Here is a 21,450-nt window from a genome sequence, read left to right on the forward strand (position 1 = left end):
GACTCTATTAATATAAAAAATTTATGAACAAAAATTGATTTAAAATAACTCTATTGTTTCTCTTCTACATAAAATCATTATTTTTTGAATTTGTTTCGTCAAGCAAATGAACTCCAAATTAAACCAAACTTAATATTTGGGACCCATTAACAACTCTATCAATTTTAAAAAATAATTTGAAATTCAAATAATAAACTTGTTAATACAAAAAAAAAATATAGATAAAATGGTTTATAATGACTTTAGGTAAATAGATTATAAATTAAGACAGACAAAATTAATAATTTACATTTTTTAATAAATCTTTTAATTTTTAGGAATAATTTGGAATAAAAAATTGATCCAATTGATTGCTTATTAGATCAAAATATTGTGAAATATCATGTTTGTAATTGAGTACTAAATGTGTGCATGTAATAAAAACCTTAATTCATTTATATGTATAAAAGTTAAAATGTATTCATTATTCATTTTAAATAAAGTACTATTAACAATTATTATTTTTAAATTATTATTATTCATTTTTAACAATAAAAAAATTATGAAGATGTTAATTTTGTTATGTTTCAAATATATAATAAAATAGTATATTTTTAAAAAAAATACATAATTTATGATTTTATTATAATATTACTATTCATGTGTTATAAAAAAAAATTTAAAATTTATTTGTAATTACACAATTATTTTCATTTTCAATAAGACTTGTATTAAATTTAATTAATATTTTATGAATTGAATTTACAATATTTTTAAAAAAAGAAAAAATTATTTTTAAAAACAACTCATCCAAACAAATTTTTCATTTTTTATTTTTAAAAACAATTTGTCCAGCATCTTTATTTTTATAAAACACTAAAAATTTGTTTTTTATTTTTTAACTTAAAAACAATTTTTAAAAACAAGCATCAGAAAATATGGTCAAACTAATCATAAAAAATTTTACTCTTTTCTATTAAATAGTTTTTAAAAATAAATTGAAACTATATTGTTGACCTAATTAATACCACAATTTCATAAACAAACTTGGATAATGTTAACAAATTTTTATAATTTTGAAAAATAATTTAGAGCTAAAATAATGTTCTATAAAAAATTCATGGACCAAAATCACCTGGTATTGTTTCTTCTCTACACATGACTATATTTTATAATGTAAAACTTAAATTTGTTAATAAATTTAATAATTTAGAACTCAAATATAAACTTAATAAATACTAAGAAAACCATAGTGATTCCACATTTTCTTCTTTGTATATAACTACAATTTGTTTTTTCCGATTCTCTCTAAACAAATAGATTTTAATTTAAACGTGTCTCACATTTTTTTGATAATCTGGAATTTAAAATTTAAACTAATTATATTAGAAATTCATGAACAAAAATAATTCAAAATCCTGAATCATTAATTTAACAGTAAACTGTATATTTAAATAAAATAAATAAATAAATAAAAACCTTATTCATATACAAAAAAAAAAAAAGGGTGAACTTACTTACATCTTTTATTTTTAAGTAGGAGAAGGTACCGAGTGAAAATAGAATTGAAAAAGTATTTAATGAAATTTCAAACTAACGAAAATTAATTGTATTTAACCCTTCCATGATTTTCTTTATAATATTAGAATTCATATTTTACAAAAAGCAATTTACCTTTAACTCATTCATAATTGTCAAATGATTTTTTTGTTTTTAACAAACTTAAATTTAATTTAATTCTCATATCAATATAATCTTGCAAAAAATAAATAAAAATATATTTTTATTTTATTTTTAAAAACTTGTCAACCATTTTTTATGCTCTACATTAAAACAAAATTTTAAAAATACAAAACATTCACAAACAGGTACTTATATAATTATATTCCTTCTAAATTTTTTGTGCTAAAATGAATAAATTATTTAATACTAATAGAAATAAATATTTTTCTCTCTCTCTCTCTCTCTCTCTCTCTCTCACACACACACACACTATATATATATATATATATATATATATGGACTATTATTTCCCAAATATTATAAAATAACTGCAAAAAGACTAACAAAAATAACTTACGAGTTGCATACATTTTGGAGTTCTGGAATGAAGTAGAGCAACAGCCGGCACAAAGTATTACATTCTTGATCCAAAGAAGAAAACAGATTTAAAAACATAGGATCTTCAATTAATAATGGTGAAAATTAATTTCTGGCGGTAAGCATTTGTTATCCACTTTAATTTGCAATAATTTGAAAACCCATAAACAATTTTTATTTCTTGCATTCCCCTATGTTTTTCAAATTGTCTTAACCAAGGAGAGATGAATGCAACTCATTACACAAAAAATAATAATAATAATAAAAACTCTTTGACCTTAAATATCCAAAATTCAGAGTTCACATGATGATGAACAAGGAAAACCTCTTTATTTACCTTTTCCCTTCCATTTCCCACTACTTATATATAGACATTTTTTAACCCAAAGTTCTAAATTCCCAAGAATGATTCTAATTTTGACCTTGTAATCCCAATACCAGCTCTACAAAATTCAGTGCCCACTGCTTCCATGGGATTTGGCTAAGGGCACACACTATTTTATGTTTATATGAGGGAAGGGGCCTAAGGTCAGCTGCAGCCTTAACTTTAGAAGTCCTTCCTCCTGAGGCAGGTAGCATAGAAATGAACGTAAAAAAAGATTTTATGGATGCAGTTTTACTTGGATGCGAACGCTTGTGTTGCACTGCGTGTTCTTGTAATAAAAGAAGGATAGCTAAGTCTCACTCCGAACAGGCTAGAACCTGACGACCCATTCCTCGTCTCTTCCAAACCTCCGATCCCATTTGAAACCTCAGGAGTGTTTGTTGTCTCAGCCGCTTTTGAAATTCCATCAAGCTCCTGAAATTGATGAAGATTTGTTAGAAACTCAATGCATGAAGATACAGCGAAGGTGATGGAAAAATAAATAGAAGCTTAGAGATGATAACCTTGAGGCCTGAGGCTGCAGCATTCTGCAGGGGTGGCTGAACCAAAATGGAAACTTGAATCAGGAAGGGGGAAAAAGATTATCTCCAAGAAAGGCTTGCTTCCACATTAATACCATGTTTGATACATAGGAATGAGGAATGCAAATGAATATTTTCATTTCTTTTTTCATCCGTTCTCATATTTGAATAACTTAAACGACTATTAGAATGACAAAAAATAATTTCAATTTATCTCTCAAAAATGATACAAAACATGTTAAAATTACTATTTTCTTCTTTCATTTTCACTAAGTTTATATGATTTTTTACAGTTAATTTTTATTTATTAAGTAAATATTATTATTCTTAATCTCATTTTTTAGCCAAAAAAAACCTCTTAAAAGATGTTCTCTTCAAATAAATAAAAAAGTATTTTAAACTATGGGTGAGATCAATTTATTTATTTTTTTATTCTCATTTTCAGTGTTACTAAACATTGAAACAAAAACAAATAATCATTCAAACCTTATATTCCTATATACATCCAAACACAAGAATTGAAATCACCAAATTCATTCATATTCAATTGAGATATATTAATAAAAAAGAAAATATCTATTTTCATTCCTCATTCTCATGTACTAAATATGACTCAAATGAAAACACAAGAGGTGGACCCATTATGCACAAAAACACCAAAAAAAAGATGTATCTAGTAGGTGGGATATTCTTGTTAAGCTGAAAAAGTGATTATCGCATATTAATCTCTTTTTAACTACTATGAGAAATTTACAAACCTTAGGAGATCTGTTTGAATTTGAGGGATTTGAGGGAGATGGCGGTGGTTCCAGGGATAGAACCGTAGGAGGCAAAGACTCAGTCTGCTACATCACAAAAATAGAATAAAAAGAGCAGTAGTCAGAGAAGCAGAGCTGAGTGACATGAAGAACATAACTTCCACTAACAGTTTCGGGTTTTGATCAAGAACCAAGACAAAACAGAGCAAAAACCAATCTCCAACACCCAACAATCGCCCACAATCGCATACACATGTTAATCTAATTTATTCTATCCACAGGCTGGAGGAGAAAATTTTACCCTCAATGGAGGAGTAGTTTGTCGTAACTCAAGAGCTGGCCTGAAAGAACTGGATGGTGATGCCTACAGCAGAGGACATATAATCAAAGTGAAAATATTAGGGGAAAAAGAGAGGAATAATCATATCCAATTATGAGGCCTAAGACCATGCAAAGTGCAGAGATTTTCTTTGGCAGAAAATTCAAACAGGAAAAATTATATCGTGTGGTCTCACAAAAAGATTATTAAGTCTCACAAATAGTAAAAAGCAAAACCGGAAATAGAAAACTATTACAAGAAAACACAGAAGAAAGAGTAGAAGTTCAGTCCATGCCTGAATCCGCTCTGTTGTTCTGCTATTTTCCAAGTTCCAGGCATAATGACAGAGTCTCCCTAGTCCTTCGTTTGTGATATCCTAAGCAAATAACAAGAAATCACGGCCATCGCCATAAGACAGAATACAAAAATTTTATTCCTATGCCACAAGTTCAGTTGTGGATATAGTTAGTACCTGCTTCCCTTCTATTTCAATTATTTTACTCTCCTGAAACATGGAAATAATCAAAATTACTCTATAATTCACATCCAGGAACAAGCTTATACATGTGGTTAAGCAACAGAAAAGTAAAAGCAGTATCTTGAAGACAATCACCAGATTTTGGACAGCTTTCTGAACAGATGCAACATCCCCACCGATCATCTTCATGCCACCTCGTAGTTCAAAGACCTAAAGCACAAAATAAATGTTATGTAAATTGACTTGAAACCTCAACAAATAGAAAACATCAATAACTAGCTAATATCTAAGTAGGTTTCACCTCCTCCTTGGTAGCAGAAGTAAGTTCTGCAAACTCGTCTATACTACAATCGACACGGTCAATTCTGGAAGATAAATGCCTCTTGGTTGCCTGCAAAAAAAGCAGATCAGAACTCTATTCAGATACAATAATACAATATTGTGAGTTTTCATTATAATTCCGAATACATCGACTAATCTGGTTTAATGAGTTTTCTCCAGTGAGATTCCAAGTTGCTCAAGTAAAATGCTAATTTCTAAATACAGTCAATTAAAGCAATTTATACAGTTCTACATAGAATCTTCACTAGAAATATATGTTTTTGATAAGTAAACACACAGAGAAAATGTATATTAGAAAAAAGGGCACCTTAAGGCTGACCCAAAAGCATACAGGGGGTATACAAGAGGCACCAAAAAGCAAGAACAAAAAGAAGAGGGGATACAAACCAACCCTCAACTAAAACCCAACCAATAAAAAAACTGATTAAAGGAAGAGGTCCTTCATTTACAACCGACTTAGTCCAAAACCAAAGATTACATACAAAAGAATTTTTCAACCTATGAATCGAAAGCTCCTCATTTTCAAATGCAATCCTATTTCTTTCCTTCCAAACCGTTCAAAAAAGACACAAAGGGGCTGCTATCCACACCTTACTACGTTTCTTGCCCATGTTAATACCACGCCAACCAAGAAGGGTATCTCTAACCGAATAAGGAAGGACCCAAATAACGCCAAAAAGAGCAAACAATAACTCCCATAAAACTCTTGCGTTGGTGCAATGAATTAAAATATGATCAATAGACTCTTCTTCCACACACCAAAGGAAGCATCTATTAGCTAAAGTTCACCCCCTCTTTTTAAGTTGATCCAAAGTTTACACCTTACCCCAAGAGGCTTCCCAAGCAAAAAAAACCCACTTTAGTAGGAACACAGGGGCCCCAAATGATGCTATTAGGAACTGAACAACACTTCTTGAAACTAGAGCACTATAAAGAGATTTGACAGAGAAAATCTCTTTATAGTCTCTTTCCATAGCACTCTATCTTCCAAATTAGGATTAAGCCTCCTTCCTTGGATTGTCAAAAGTAATCTCTCCACCTCCTCCACCTCCCAGTCATTGAAGGGCCTAGAGAACGTAGAGCTCCAAACCCCTTCCTCTCTCGAAGAGTCCCACAACTCCACTAACCAAGCCTCTTTAAAAGCCGCAAAGGCATACAAAGAGGGGAAAGAATTACAAAGAGCGAAGCTCCCACACCATTTATCTTTCCAAAATTTCACTTTTCTACCGTCCCCCATAGAAAAAACAACTTTGTTTTGCAAAAGAGACCCTTCCTTCCTTATTTCCTTCCAAAAACCTACTCCAAAACCCTCCCTCACTTTCCTAGTATACCAACCCCCTTCTTCCTCCCCAAACTTCCTACTAACAATATGCTTCCAAAGAGTCTCTCTTCCATTCGAAAAGCGTCAGTTCCACTTACATAAAAGAACTCTATTGAGAGTAGAAAGACGTTTAACTCTCGAACCGCCCTTCCTTTTGTCCAAACATACAATATCCCACTTTACTAGATGAGGCTTCCTCTCCAAAGCTCCCCCACCCCACAAAAAATCCCTTTAAATTTTTTCCAATTTTAAACTAACCAATCTTGGAATATGCAGTAAAGACATCAAATAGATGGACATAATTGACAAAGTACTTCGAATTAGAGTGATTCTCCCTCCTTTAGAGATAAATTGTCTTTTCCACATGGCAAGCCTTTTCCGAAATCTCTCTTCCAGCCCATCCCAAACAGCCACGGACATGTGATGCACACTCAAAGGTAGCCCCAAGTAAGAAGTTGGAAGTCTTCCCACTTTACAACCAAACTCAAGAGCCAAAACCTCTAGATTCTCTACTCTCCCCACGGGCAAAATTTCACTCTTATCCAAATTGATTCTCAAACCTGAGATGGCTTCAAACCACATCAACAACCAGCTTAAATAAACTATCTGATCTTGGGAAGCTTCACAAAAGTCTAGAGTATCGTCAGCGAACAGCAAATGAAAGACCGAAACCCCATCTCCACTTCTTCCCTTTATCTTGCAGCCTGAAAGATTCCCCCCTCTCACTGCTCTAAAGATGAGTCTACTAAGAGCCTCCATCCCGATCACAAATAAATAGGGAGAAAGTGGATCCCCCTGACGCAGCCCCCTTGTACTGTTGAAGAATCCCACCGGAGTGCCATTGATCAAAACAGAAAACGTTACAGTGGAAATGCACCAGAAAACAGAAGATTTCTAGTGAACCTTCACTAGAAATATCCACAGCGGCAAAATCAAACGTGCCTATAATACCATATATATATACACATATATGCATGTTGGTGTTGTAGTTTACCTTGTAAGAGTGCTCTACTGTTTCCTGGTGTGGCCCATCAAATGCCTAAAGGACAATGCCGCCAGAAAAGCAACAGAAATAAAAATATTGGACAGCAAATTTTTATTTCATATATATATATATATTTATGCACGTTGGTGTTGCAGTTTGCCTTGTAAGAATGCTCTACCGCTTCCTGGTGTGGCCCATCAAAGACTAAAGGACAATGCCGCCAGAAAAGCAACAGAAATCAAAATTTTGGACAGTACATTTTTTATTTCAATTCTCTTGCAACAGTTACATTATCCCACTAAAAAATATGTTTCTAAGAACTGTGATAAAAGCCACACTCCATGTCTACATGTCAGATTCATGGGCCAAACTCTTTTATCTCAAGTCCATTATAAGGATTCATGCACTGTGACACCACCAAACTTTTTTACCACGCAACATCATATCAGTACAATGATAAACTTTGAAAATATTTCCTTATCTGCACTTTATTGAATCTAATAAGCATGTCGCATACTGAATACACGCTTACTGCAAACAAAATTAAAACACAAAATGAAATAAGAACTAAAAAAAAGTTGAAAACAAGAGCATGTCAAAACTCTTAACAGATGAAATGATTCAAGATGAGGCATGCAATGAAGAGCTATCATGTATACCTATCAAAAAAAAATGAAGAGCTATCATGTAAGGAAGGGACTATTGGTGCTTGGTTAGGTTTGGCAATTCCAATCCGAGCCAGAAATTGGGGTTTGCCGGTACTGAACTGGGTATTTATTCAAATTCAATAGCGAAGGCATAGCTTCAAACACGCTCATGATATTGATTTGGGATCTCCACTAACATTTAAGGTGAATGTACTGGTTCTGGGTTTTGTAATGATTGAAGTCTGTAAGCAGTGAAAAATTGCAGAAAATATGAACTGCAAAAGAACTGACTGATTGTCCATCAAGGACCATCAATTGTCCCGTTGATAGGACATTGACCAACCAATCACCCCCAAGGATGATTAATCACCCTAGTAGCAGAATCAACACTGGTTTTTAAATTTGCAAGGACTGATCCGGCACCCACTGATTGTTCTCTGATTTTCATTAAAATAAATTTGTTTTTAAATAATTTGATTGGCCACTTGTCCCAGTATTTAGAGGTATGTCTTCTACTCAAACTCAGGGTTTTGATTGTCTACTATAAAGAAAAAAAACTTTCATATACATGGAGAAAAAGTCAGAAATCTGCAGTATCATCTTTCATCAAAAAACCTCAAAATTTTAGAAGTTCGAAAATTCAGATTAACCTTTCTAGAGAAAGGTGAGGCATTTTGAACCATGCGCTTCAAATGGAGTCCAACGTAGCAATACACTAAGAAGGTAATAGGAGTTTGCTGCATCAAGGATGTGGAGAGTGTAAGCATGATCAAGAATAAGACTCTGGAGGAGTGTATCTCAAATTTGGAGAAATCCTGTACTTCCTTAAGATTTAGTGATTGCCCTTGCAGCCAAATAGACCAATGGTTTTACCCGAACGAAATACATTTTTGAAGAGGTTTCCTGGTATATATGGTATTGTGGTGGTTGATTTATTATTTTCTACATCTTAACAAATGTCTAGTAATTAAAGATTGGGCCTTTACAATCAATCGGGACTAAAGTTTTAACTTTTAAAGGTCTACAGTCTACTTATTCACCCCTCCCCTCTAAGTAGTTTCATATAGCAAGAAAGCATGTACAGGGACACCTCAAAAACAAGACAATTGTTAACAGAAAAACCTGAAATGATGAGTGCATCTTTTTGCATGTATGTTCCTTCATAAGCTCATAAGCACACACTAACATAAAAGTATAATTTTTGGGTAGCACCCTCAACCCAGTTGGCAGATTATATGTTCATAGTTTTTATTTTATTTTTGATAAATAAGAGAGTGTATTATATAAACGCAAAAAGCACACAAAATTACACAGGTCATATACAATGAGCACTAAAAAAAAGCAGAAAAGAAGGGACGCAAAAGTACTCCCTCCCTTGACAAAGACCTGAAGTCAACCAAAGGCATATAGCCCCTGCCTATGTACACTTTTTTTAGTGCTAATGCTAGCATCTAAAAGATGGATCAACCTGATTTCCCAAAGATGTATCATGAACTAAAATAATACAAAATCAGAAATGCAATCCAAGCATCCAATTGTCAAGTCCTTTAAAAAAGGAAGCAACATAAATTACTGAATTCATATCCACATAAACTGGCAATCAAAAGTATTCTTTTTCCATGAGAGTGCTCAGAAGTGTACTGACTCTGTTGGTATACAATAGCTACCTTTATGAGATACTGTTGAACAGGTAAACATCATGGAAAAAATTAAAGGATGGATGAGATTCCAGAACATAAAAAGAAACTTACTGCAATTGATGAATAAACATTCTCAAGCTGTTTAGCAATTGAAGAGCAAGCATCTGATAAACTACGCCTCGTTGCAAACATCATATCAGGAAGCTTCCAGCCCTAAATTCAAAGTTGCAATTAGTCGATCAGCTAATCACAAATAAACATTTAGGCGTTATCATGCACTCTTATTGAAATATGATTTGGTTTGACAGTAAACAATCTAACCCCAAAAACTACGGAGAGTATTATAACAGCACTTCAAATTCAATTAAAGTATTGGAGAATTTTTTTCAACCAAATTAAGCTGAGAATCCAAAACCAAGGCCATGCTAGAAAACTCATGGCATGTTGAATTTCATCTAACAGAACAACTGAACCTCAATTCAGCAAAGCTCACAGCCTTAGTATTTCTTTTGTTATGGGAAGCTACCCAACTGACTGGAAATATAAGGTGCAGACATGAAACATGCACACTCTATGGCTGTATATCAAGATATTTTGCAGTATTTTTATCCATTGACTGATGAAAATTATAAGAAGAATATGAGGTCATTACCTTCCACCAGGCATAGCCATATCCTACTACGACAATAATAACCACTACACCATATTTGCTTTTACCTGCACATCATAAAAATAAGTTAAAAAACATTCAAGAGCTAGTATGGTATAATACAAGGTGCTACAAGAACTAATGAAATAAATGAATAGGTAGGAGCTGTGACTGTCAGAAAAAATGAAAATACAAACAATCCTGCACAAGAGGGTGTCCCTTGATGCCTTGAGAAAAACATGTCAGTCCAGCCTTTTTTTTTTTTATAGGAAACGACAAAGGAATATATTGATAAAAAGGAAGTATAAGAGAAGGATGAGGAATCCTCCCACCAAAGAAAAACAAAACTACAAGGAAACAAATGCGAGAAAATACAAAGTAGAAACAAACAACTGCTCTAGGTTAGGCCAACCCATTGGAGTTACACACCGCTAACCAATCAAGATGTATCACATTAAGGGGAATCCCCTTAAAAACCTTAGAACAAAAAGCCCAAAGAGAAGCAAGGAAATGAATCATGTCCCAAAGGTTTTCTAAATTCCTTACTTTATCCTCAAAAATCCTTGCATTTCTTTCCCGCCACACCACCCATATTAAAGTGATACACGTAGCTTGCCATAAAACAATCCCTCTCTTAGAAAATCCAAAACCATTAAAATTGGTAAATAACATGTCAAAGATGCTCCTAGGAGGGACCCAATCTGTCTTTGTTAACTGAAATAATTTGTGCCACAACCCCATCGTCAAAGAGCAATGAAGAAAAAGATGATCTACTGTTTCTCCATGCTTCATGCACATCATGCAAATGTCGGGACTAAGTGCTTTGTAGAGTCTTCTCAACTGTAGCATGTCGTTAGTATTTACCTTCTTGTGAGCCACTAACCATACAAAGGACTTGATTTTGAAAAGAATTTGAGAATTCCAGACTAACTTGGTAGGGAAAACTGAAGGCAAACCAGAAAATTGGGATAAGGCAAGAAAGAAAGATTTGACTCTGAAAAGTTATGAAGGAGATAAAGACCAAGATCTCATATCTGGAACCGAAGGTGATAAATGTAGACGATCAAGAGACCGCATGAGACTTTCTAAATCTTCTATCTCGGAATCGAAAAGGTTACGGCGGAAGTTAAAGTTCCAAGAGAAAGGGCGAGTGGATCCAAGAATTGAAAAAATAGGAATGTTTTTATCCGTGACTACTCTAAGTAGTCTTGGATAACGGACCCCCAGAGGTTGATCCCCCCACCACAAGTCTTCCCAGAACCGAATTCTTTCCCCATTTCCTACCATGAACCAAGTAAACTTGGAAAAATCTTGGCAGACTTGTACAATAGCCTTCCAAGGACAACGATGTGACCATCTAACAACAGTATTGGCATCCCAACCATTAGAGTGTGATCCATAAATGCTTAAAATGACCTGATGCCACAGCGTTGAACCCTCCCTAAGATACCTCCACAACCATTTCCCTAAGAGAGCGGAATTCCACGAGGAAATCCTTCTGAAACCCAATCTCCCTTTCATCTTCGGATTACACACTACATCCCAGCTAACTATATGATCTCTTTTGCCTTCCCCAACCCCAGACCATAAAAAATCTCTTTGCAACCTCTCAATTCTTGCTACCACAGAGGCGGGAATCTTAAACAAAGAAAGGAAGTAACAAGGCATATGAGTGAGACAAGATTGAATGAGAGTTATCCTACTTCCAAAAGATAAATACGTCTTTTGCCACCCATCTAATCTGCTCGAGATCCTCTCAATCACAGGATCCCAGAAACCACCAGACTTGGGGTTCCCACCCAGAAGAAGACCCAGGTAGAGTATGGGCCACCCAGAAGCCTTGCAATCAAGCAACTCCGCCAACCTATGAAGATGATTCTGACCAAGGTTAATGCCATAAATATTACTTTTGTCAAGGTTAACCTTCAGTCCAGAAATATGCCCAAACACTAGCAAAACACTCTTCGAGAGTTAGCAAGTCTTCTTCTCGAGTACTAGAGAAGAAAATGGTGTCATCTGCAAATTGTAAATGGGACACCCTTGTTCTGTTCCTACCCACCCTGAAACCCTCTAAGGCATTTCTTTCCTCTGCTCTCAATAACATCTTGCTCAATACATCTGCTACTATGGTGAACAAAAAAGGGGATAAAGGGTCTCCTTGTCTTAAACCTCTAAATGCCTTAACCCACCCTTTAGCGTTTCCATTCACTAGGACTACAAAAGACATCGAGAACAAACAGCCTCTCATCCATTTCCTCCATCTAGGATTGAACCCCTTCTTCTCCATCACATGATCCAAAAAATCCCAACTCACATGGTCATAAGCCTTTTCAAAGTCAATTTTGAAGACAACTCCTTCCTCCTCTGATCGTTTTTTCTCATCCACTATCTCATTGGCTATGAGAACTGCGTCCAAAATTTGTCTCCCTTGAACAAAAGCTCCTTAAGTGGAATGGATAGTTTCATGAAGTATCCCTCTTAGACGCCCTGCTAACACTTTGGCTATAATCTTGTAAAGACTAGTGATCAAGCTAATGGGTCTATAGTCTGATATCTTCTTTGCCATGCTTTTTTTGGGTAACAGAACTATGCAGGACGCATTAGTGCTTTGATTAATAATCCCACTCTTGTGAAACTCATCGAACACTCTCACTAAATTCTCCTTAATCACATCCCAACAATCTTGAAACACTGCAATGGTAAAGTCATCAGGCCTCGGTGCTTTATCCCTATCCATCTTAAAAATGGCTTTAGAAATCTCTTCTTCAGTAAAAGGGGATTCCAACCTAGATGCACTCTTCGTCAGTCCAGTCTTTTAATATAGTGAATGGTTGTCCAACACAAAAACATGAGAACTCAGGTTCACATCCGTGGCTAATGTCAGGTGTTGGTTTAAAATAAATAAACAAAATAAAAGAAGCCATGTTTATGGCTAATGTCAGGTGTTGTAAAGTTCAACAATATATTTTGCCTAAATTTTAAAGAATAAATCAAAGAGTATCACAATGTAGAAATATGTAAACTCAAGCATACCAATAGCAAAATGTTAGTGTTTTGAGTAACCTTCAGTTTTCATTTGTGTTTATCATTGCGCGCATTTTGCTAATCACACACACACACACATATATATACAGATATATCTTTTAAAAGGTTAAAGGTAGTGCTAAGGCATTTTTCCTATGATGCAAAAAATAAGTCTCAAGGCAAAACAAGGGATAAGCCTCAACTTAAAAAATAAATAGGAAAAAATCTTAATCATTGAACAAATACAAATAAAACCACATGAAATTTGAATAATAATAATAAAAAATCATATTATTAATAATAACAAAATTAATTATTTGTCATTGTTAATAATTTCTAATTTAATTCCTTTTATCTCTTCTAAATCCAACTCTCCCTCATGATTTCATCAAATAATCTTCAGCACTACTGTAAGTATCCCTAGTAGGATCCTTAAGGAGTCAGAATAATATCCAATTGCTCTTTTATACCCTAATCAGTGTTAATATTCACCTATTCTTCTTTTCCATCCATCAATTGCAATGGGTTTTTTTCCTTTAACTATCAATAATAAGATCATGATTATATATGAGCTAACTACTACAATGGCCAATTACTTCTTTACTTTTTCTTTTCATTATCTTTTCCCTCTCCTTTTAAAGGGTAAATTGGTAGCTAACTATGCCTTTACTTTGTAAAAGGCTTAATCCTAATCTTGGACCTCAGACAAAACTCACAAATCCATAACAAAACCTCAAAAAAGCACAACTCATTAAAACCATTGAATATTGAGGCTTAAACCTCTCATAAAATACATAGAAAAATCTCATAAAGGTCCTAAACCAATTAAATCCTTTAAATATTTGAGAATTAATCCTCAATATCACCTCAATAAGGTGAGGGTTAAGCCTTGATTACACAATGTTGAGGTTACAACCTCAAGGCTAAGTTACATGGTGTTGCCTTGAGGCAGAAGTGAGCCTCAAGGTATAAGACTCAATACCACGCTTAAAACACAATATATAGTGGATATGCCTGCGTAGAATCAGATTTCATATATAAAATGTGTTAAAACTGAACCTGTTCCACTTGCAGTTACAATTGTAATTGATCTATTTGATGCCAAGATTTGCAACTCCTGTCTCAAGCTATTAACCTGTAAAAATCATATGTTCAATCAAAATTTGCAATTACAAGAATTTATAGGAAAAAAACAAGAGAAAGGTGGTATAATTTGTTGAAATAACTAGTCAGTTTGCAAGACCACAACTATAATAAATTCTAAAAGAAGTGTCCAACAAATAGAGTAAAAGCCACTTAATTTGTTGAAATGATTAGCAAATGTAGCAAACAAATAAACTACACTTTAGCTTCCTTAGGGTTTAAATTTTTTTTTTCTAGTAATACTTCTAAGCTACAACCACTGCTCCATATGTATTAAACTCACTGAGAACTGGGATACACCTTGTGATTGGCAAATGGAACCTACTAAATGTTGTTGGACCATTAAGGGTAGTTTATTTCTTTGCCATATATGCTAATCATTTCAACAAACTAACTACAAACAGTTTAGCTGAGATAACTCTATGAATATAAGAAAGTTGTCAAGCACATAAAAGTTTTGTTTCCAAGAGTTGTAGACACAAATCTCATCACTCATAGAGAATTAATGAAATTAATTACCAACAGAAATAATCTAAACAACCAAATGAAAGGTGGAACAAATATTTAAGCAGCTTTCTCCTGAAATTGACACCAATGGCACATCAAGGTTTTCACTTTTTTAGATAGCAAAAAAAGATGCTATATTAAAAGTGCCAAATAGAAGAGATCACAACTCATGTACAAGGTGTACACAAGCAACACACCTGAAAACAAAACAGAATCACACCGAAGCTAACTAATCCCTATACCATTCACAAGTTAAAAATAAATAAAATAAAATAAAAATGAGAAAAAAGAACCTGAACCACCACAAGACCACAAAAACAAAGTCTTAAGAAGCATTTCCTTTGTCTCCATGCTTGATCTCACCACTCCTTCAAAAGTTCTTTAAGTGGTAGAAACAATTACAATGACAATTACATTCATGATAACATTTGTGGTCAAAGCAGAACTAGGGGTGAAAGCAAAAGTTTTCATAAACTAACTAGCACAAATGGTAGTGATTTAAGTATAAGAGAAAGTAGTTCTAATGCTCTTAAAGCTAAAATCAAGCTTTTAAAGTAAAAAATAAATATTTGCGAAGAATGTGGATATCATTTGAAAATGAGTAGTTCGAGTAGAATCAAACTTCCGATTGATCTGGGCACGTGGGATCATGTGGATGAAGACATGGTCTCCTTGGATCCAACTAAATTTTATTTAGAGGATGAATATCAGGATCGAATAGATTTTTATCCCGAGGCTATTCAAAGTAGTCCAAAACATACTTAAAGGAATCAACCCCCACACTTGAACTTGGCTCCCAAAAAAGCACCACACAAACTAAGGACATCTTTAACTAAATGGGAAGGACCCAAGAAACACCAAACAAAGAGAATAACCTAGACAATAATCCAACAGTCCATCTCCCGTAGACGAGATATGATCAATAGACTCATTTTCTTCATTACAAAGGCAAAGTAAATATGTGCAACTTCCTACATGCTTTTCCTTAAAGAGCAATCAACATATTCTACATTCATTTTTTCCCTTTTTTTCTGATAAGCAGGAAAATATTATTAACAATAGAGATACTCTACATTCATTTATTGCCTAAATCTCATGCAGAGTAAACAACAGTATGTTTTCAATTCACAAACCACATAAAATTAAGTAAAAATTGTGAAAAGAAAATCAGAGTGAAAGCCTCAATAACACATTTCCTTCATGTTCCAGGAAAACAAGAGAGACAAATCAGAGTTGGTTGTGCTTATGGAGCTTTACTAGTGTACAAGAAATAACATAAATAAATGAGCATCACTCGAGACTCAAGGGCAACATGCAAACCTGAGCCAGCAAAGCATCGTTCTTAGGCTTGACAGTTGGTGAGGTTGAATCATCTTGTTTAAGTTGCTTTAAAGCAATCTGAGGTGAAGGAAAATTATACTATCAGAATCATATGTAATGGAAAAGAGAAGATGAAAGAATAACATTCCTATTTCCCATGAAAGAAATGAAACTAGTAAAAACTACTCCACGAGAAAATGAAAATGGCCTCTAACCAGCCAAGACCAATTGATGAGGAATGTACTCCTAGGGTTTATTCACAAAAATAGAAAACAAAGCTAGGTTGATGGCATTGTCCTATCTAAAGTCTTTTATTATAGTAGGATTAATTTTTAATATTTTACTCATTGTCAAGACAGACTTTTTATTTTAGGAAACTTTTTGTCAAGTTCCTATTTCTTTTGTCCTTTTATTATATTAGGAAAATTTATATTTCTTTTAATTTCTAAACTTCCAATTTTTTCCAAGAAAGGTAAGGAATTAAGAAAGTTGTCCTAGTGCATAAGGGAGTCATAAGAGTCTATATATGCCTAATTAGCCTTTTAAAGCACAGAACTGGAATTCTAATAAAAATTTCAGTGTATATTTTGTTTCTTTTGAGGGTGTGATTGTCTTCTTCTGTATTATGATTGTTTTGGGAACCCTACATGTGACTTCCGAGAACCTATCTTTTCTTTTGTTTCCTCTTTTTTTTCCCCCTTTTTCATCTTCTTTAAATTCTCATGTCATTACACAACAAAAAAAAAAAAAGAAAAAAAAAAAACTTCTATAATGATGGAAATTTTATGATAGGTAATTCCTAGAGCCAAGTGTATAAATTCCAATATATCAGATAGAAATCTGCTGAGACATCCCACAAATAGAGCAATACCTTGAAAGCACCTGAGAAAAAATTAGAGACATCCGACATGCGCCCTTCTTTTGCAAGAACTGACCCAACAATACCTAAACAACATGAAATAACTTATTCGGTAAGCAGGTAGTATATTTTTTACTGGGCAACATGACTAATCAACTTGAACAGTAAAGAACTCCTAAAGGAGTAAAAAATAAGAAACTGTTATCGTAGGAGAAAGAAACAGGAAAAAAAATATTGGACAGATCTTTTCTGGATGACATCATGACCATAGGTGGTATCTCAATTGCAAATTAGATCCTCAGTCTAATATGCATTGCAAAAGTGCATGTAGCATTCTCTTTCAAAAAATTGTATAAACACTAATTGGAACTTTTTGGATGACATCATCTAGCTGAAGAGACTATGGAAGTAACACAATAGAGAACACATAAAAAGCTTGGAGTTACATGTACTTAATTAGTCACAAAAACCATCCATTTCCTAATTAAATATAAATCAACTAAAAAGGATTGCCTTTTATATTCATATACTTGACAACCAGTTTCAACCAATCTTCACTGAAAACCCCAAAGAGAATCTTTAGATGCCCATCTTCTAAACTTGAGCCTCCATGCAAGGGGCACTTGTGAGAAACTCACACCTCAAGACCCACCAAATGTCCAACTTGAGCACCATAAATTTCATAATATAATCTTTAAATACATATGAGAATGTATATCAAAGCACCAAAAAAGACTGAATCCATGTAACCATGAAGCGAATAGAAAGCCAGCCAATTCATGCTGAAGTTTAAGTTTGCATCTTTTCACCTAAGTTTCTTTCTTTGTTTTCTTATTGGCAATTGTTCTATATCATCTAAATCAATAGTATCAATTCATGAAAGAATTTAAGGGCCATTTAGGTAACAAAATGGGAACTGAAAAGGGAGAAAAGAAATTAGCATCATGGTTGTTAAAAACTTATGATGCACGATATGATACAACAATACAATACATTTTATATAAAAATCAATATGTATCAGAATCTATATCATATCTTAAGTATCTTACAATACATATATGATACATTATATGAGATATAATGATACATACATCTTTAACAATTTTTTTCATAATTTTTAAGAAAAATCATATTAAAAAAATTTTGGAAAGAAATATGATATTATTTGTTTAAAATGTATGATAAGGTTAAAAATTTATCATAAAAGAGAGAGAGAGGTAAATAATCCGGTATAAAAAACTACATTTTGTTGTCAAAAGTCATATTGAAAGTTGAGTAAATTTATTCTTACAATGAACATCGAGGAATTTTCATTTAAATGATTTGAATTTTGACATTTAAAATGATATTAATTAATGAACAAAAGATTTTACCTAATATATTAATTTTGAAAATATAGTGAAACTGTGGAAAGGATATGTGAAGGCATATACTAACAACACATATAAGTACATATGCCTAGAAAAATTTGGAACTAAAAGTTATATCTCCATAAATTTAAAAAGTTCAATTTTTGTGAAGAACCTGTATTATAAACTCGTATTTTGTTAAATTGAACTTTTCAAAAATCAAGTATCCAATGTTTTCAGATGGAATGATATAGATAAGCTTATTGCTTTACATTTTAGTCCAAAGGGAAAATGTCATACACATCCCGATCATACTCATTAATAATTCTCTTATACCTAAATTCCCTCACCAAAAAAAAAAATTAAAAAATTTAAAGAAAAAGCCTCAAACATCCTCTTCTTCTTTTTTTTTTTTTTTTTTTTTTTGGATAGGTAAAAAATAGCAATGACACAGCCCAACTGAACCCAAGGTCGAAGCTCAAACATACTCTTCTTTTCCAACAATGCAATGTTTATTTTCGTCATATCACGACACACTCGAATGTAGTACTGGACCAAAACCCTAAATCGCTATTCGGTCAAACAGATACAAACAACCACCAAGCTAGGGCTCAATCGGCGATCAAATAGGAGTGCAGAGAAATCAGAAGCACAAACACACGGAATAAAATAACCAAAAAAAATCGATTAAACGATGGAAATTTAAAATCGCTAAAAAAAAAAAAAAAAAAAAGGCTGATAAAACTGATCAAAAACTAAAACCAGAAATAATAAAGTGGAGAAGGTACGGACCTGCACCGACGAGGAGGGTAAGCTTTCCGAGAGGGAGAGCCATCGCCGGATATGCGTTCGTGCGGCGAAATCGATGGTTATGGGAGAATCTAAAGCATCGAAGCCTTGAAGCTTGGGGAGGAAGAAAGCAGCTTCTGATCCAGTGGAGAACTGGGCATCAATCGGACTGAGAGACACAAACAACCCTATTTGTACGGTTTGTTGAAAGGAGCCTTGATTTTATATAAAAATTACAATCAACCCTAAAAGAGATGGATTCCGTTTTTTTGTTAAGTTACCAAAATATATCACAAAGGATGGATATGCTTTATGTGCTTAAAATTACCTTTTAAAATTTTTAAATAAAATTTAAATTCATTATTTTTTTTTTCAAAAGAAGTTTAAATAGGACTTATTATCATTCTTATTTAAAAATTAAAAATAAAAATAAAAATAAAAATTATATCTAATTGCTATACTTGTTGAACCGCTAATTTTTCGTTCCCTTGACTTCTGCTAACGAGAATTTGATGCCTCAATAAATTAAACAAAAAGTTGTTGAATTAGCATATTTATCGTAAGTCTCTTTCTGAGATACCATGTAATAGAAAATTAAGAAATAAAAATATCAAATGAGGAAATAAATATGCAAATTATAAAGGGGTAACTTCAACCCGAACTTGCAAAACTAATTCTTAATTTTTTTTTTTTAATATTATACTTTTAGTCTTTAATTAAGCCCTCCAATTATAATAAATAAAATTTTATTATAAAATATAAAAATTTATAGTCGTATATTTAATATGTATTTTTACAAACATATATATTAAAATTTGTTTAATTTAAACAATAGATCCTAATAAAAATTAATCATAAAAACTAAAAAATATTATAAGAGAAAAAATGGTATTTAAAAATAATTATATTAAATTTTTATCCTTTTAATTTATTTTTTTAGAATTTTTATATTTTATTATTGACTAATGATGAAATTTTAGAAAACAAACAACTTATACTATTTGAATTTATTTTTAATTTTATTTATCTAATATGAGATTCAATGAGGAATTTTGTTTTTTCACTTGAGATAACACATCCGTGTGTCCTATTTTATTTTTTAATTAATTAAAAAAATAAAATATTATTAATATTTGATTTAAATTGATTTATTTAAATATAAATATTATTTTATAAATTAAGAGAATAAAATATTATTAATATTTGATTACTCATAATTTATGAAAATATTAATTGAAGTGGATTTTCACCGTTCAGCCTGTTATTCTGTCTTCTTATCTTGTTCTTGATAACTACTGCATGGCAAGCGTTGCCTCAGTTCACTCGGCAAATTGATTGGGATTTTTTTATTTTCTTTGAAATATTAATAAAGGTTGAAGAAGAAAATGAAGGGAAGAGAAAGAAATGATGGAAGTGAGGTTGAAGATGATGGTAGGTATTTTATTTGTATATTTTATTTTTTAAAATTGATGAACGCACGAGGATCTTTGATGAATGCATTTAAATTTTTTTTTTTCTTTATATAAGCTAAAAAACAATTTCATCGTAACTTCCTTATTAAGTTCGAAAAAAGTATTTTATATGCATATTTTTTATTAAAAGAATTTTATAAATGTAGGTGGAGTTTTGGTGAATGGATTTAGAATTTTTCTTCTTATATAAGCTAAAAAATAATTTTATAGAAAAAAAAAAAGGATAAAACAAATATTGTCATTACTTCTTTGTTAAGTCTTTTTAAAAAATATATATATATATATTTTCTTATATAGGTTAGAAAAGGCTTTTAAAAAAATAATATTTTTAGAACTTCTTTGCTAACCTTTTTTTGGAAAAAGAAAAATTAGAAATTCCTTTTGTGAAATTACCTAAGCATCCTAAAAACCTTTTATTAATCTTAAAAAGGGGATTTTCAAATTGTGAAATGTTGATTCAAACAAGGCCCAAATATTTATGTAGTTTTTGTTTTTTTTACTCAATTTGAAATAGAACTTAAATTAAATAGTATTAAGTATTAAATTGTTTGTTTTTATAATATTTTATTTTTATTGAATGTTAAAAAATAATGAAAAATCGATATATTACTTTTTCCATTAAAAAAGTAAAATATTTTGATTTTTTTTATTGAGCAAAAATTTCGTAATAAGTTATAAAAAAGTATAACAAATTCCTTTTGTGAAATTACCTAACCATTCTAAAAACCTTTTACTAAGCTTAAAATGGGGTTTATCGAATTGTGAAATGGTAATTCAAACAAGGCCTAGAACATTTAGGCCAAATAAAACTTAAAACTAAATAATGTTTAATAATATTAGGTATCAAGTTTTTTGTTTTTATA

The 21,450-nt window shown here is 32.2% G+C and overlaps 1 protein-coding gene across 1 annotated transcript; it reads right to left on the minus strand.

Moving 5' to 3' along the window:
- Positions 1-2,329: 2,329 nt before the first annotated feature.
- Positions 2,330-19,397, minus strand: LOC100248973 (uncharacterized). The gene is made up of 14 exons (XM_002270143.4): positions 19,119-19,397; positions 16,990-17,063; positions 16,119-16,196; positions 14,208-14,283; positions 10,128-10,192; positions 9,587-9,688; positions 4,842-4,931; positions 4,676-4,750; positions 4,535-4,567; positions 4,358-4,438; positions 4,045-4,107; positions 3,744-3,827; positions 2,968-3,003; positions 2,330-2,878 (listed from the first exon to the last, which is right to left on the minus strand). Exons 1-14 carry the CDS (start codon positions 19,159-19,161, stop codon positions 2,696-2,698), a joined length of 1,083 nt encoding a protein of 360 aa, XP_002270179.1. The 5' UTR covers positions 19,162-19,397; the 3' UTR covers positions 2,330-2,695.
- Positions 19,398-21,450: the final 2,053 nt, after the last annotated feature.

This window comes from Vitis vinifera, chromosome 1, assembly GCF_030704535.1.
Source record: "Vitis vinifera cultivar Pinot Noir 40024 chromosome 1, ASM3070453v1".
Classification (NCBI taxonomy): domain Eukaryota; kingdom Viridiplantae; phylum Streptophyta; class Magnoliopsida; order Vitales; family Vitaceae; genus Vitis; species Vitis vinifera.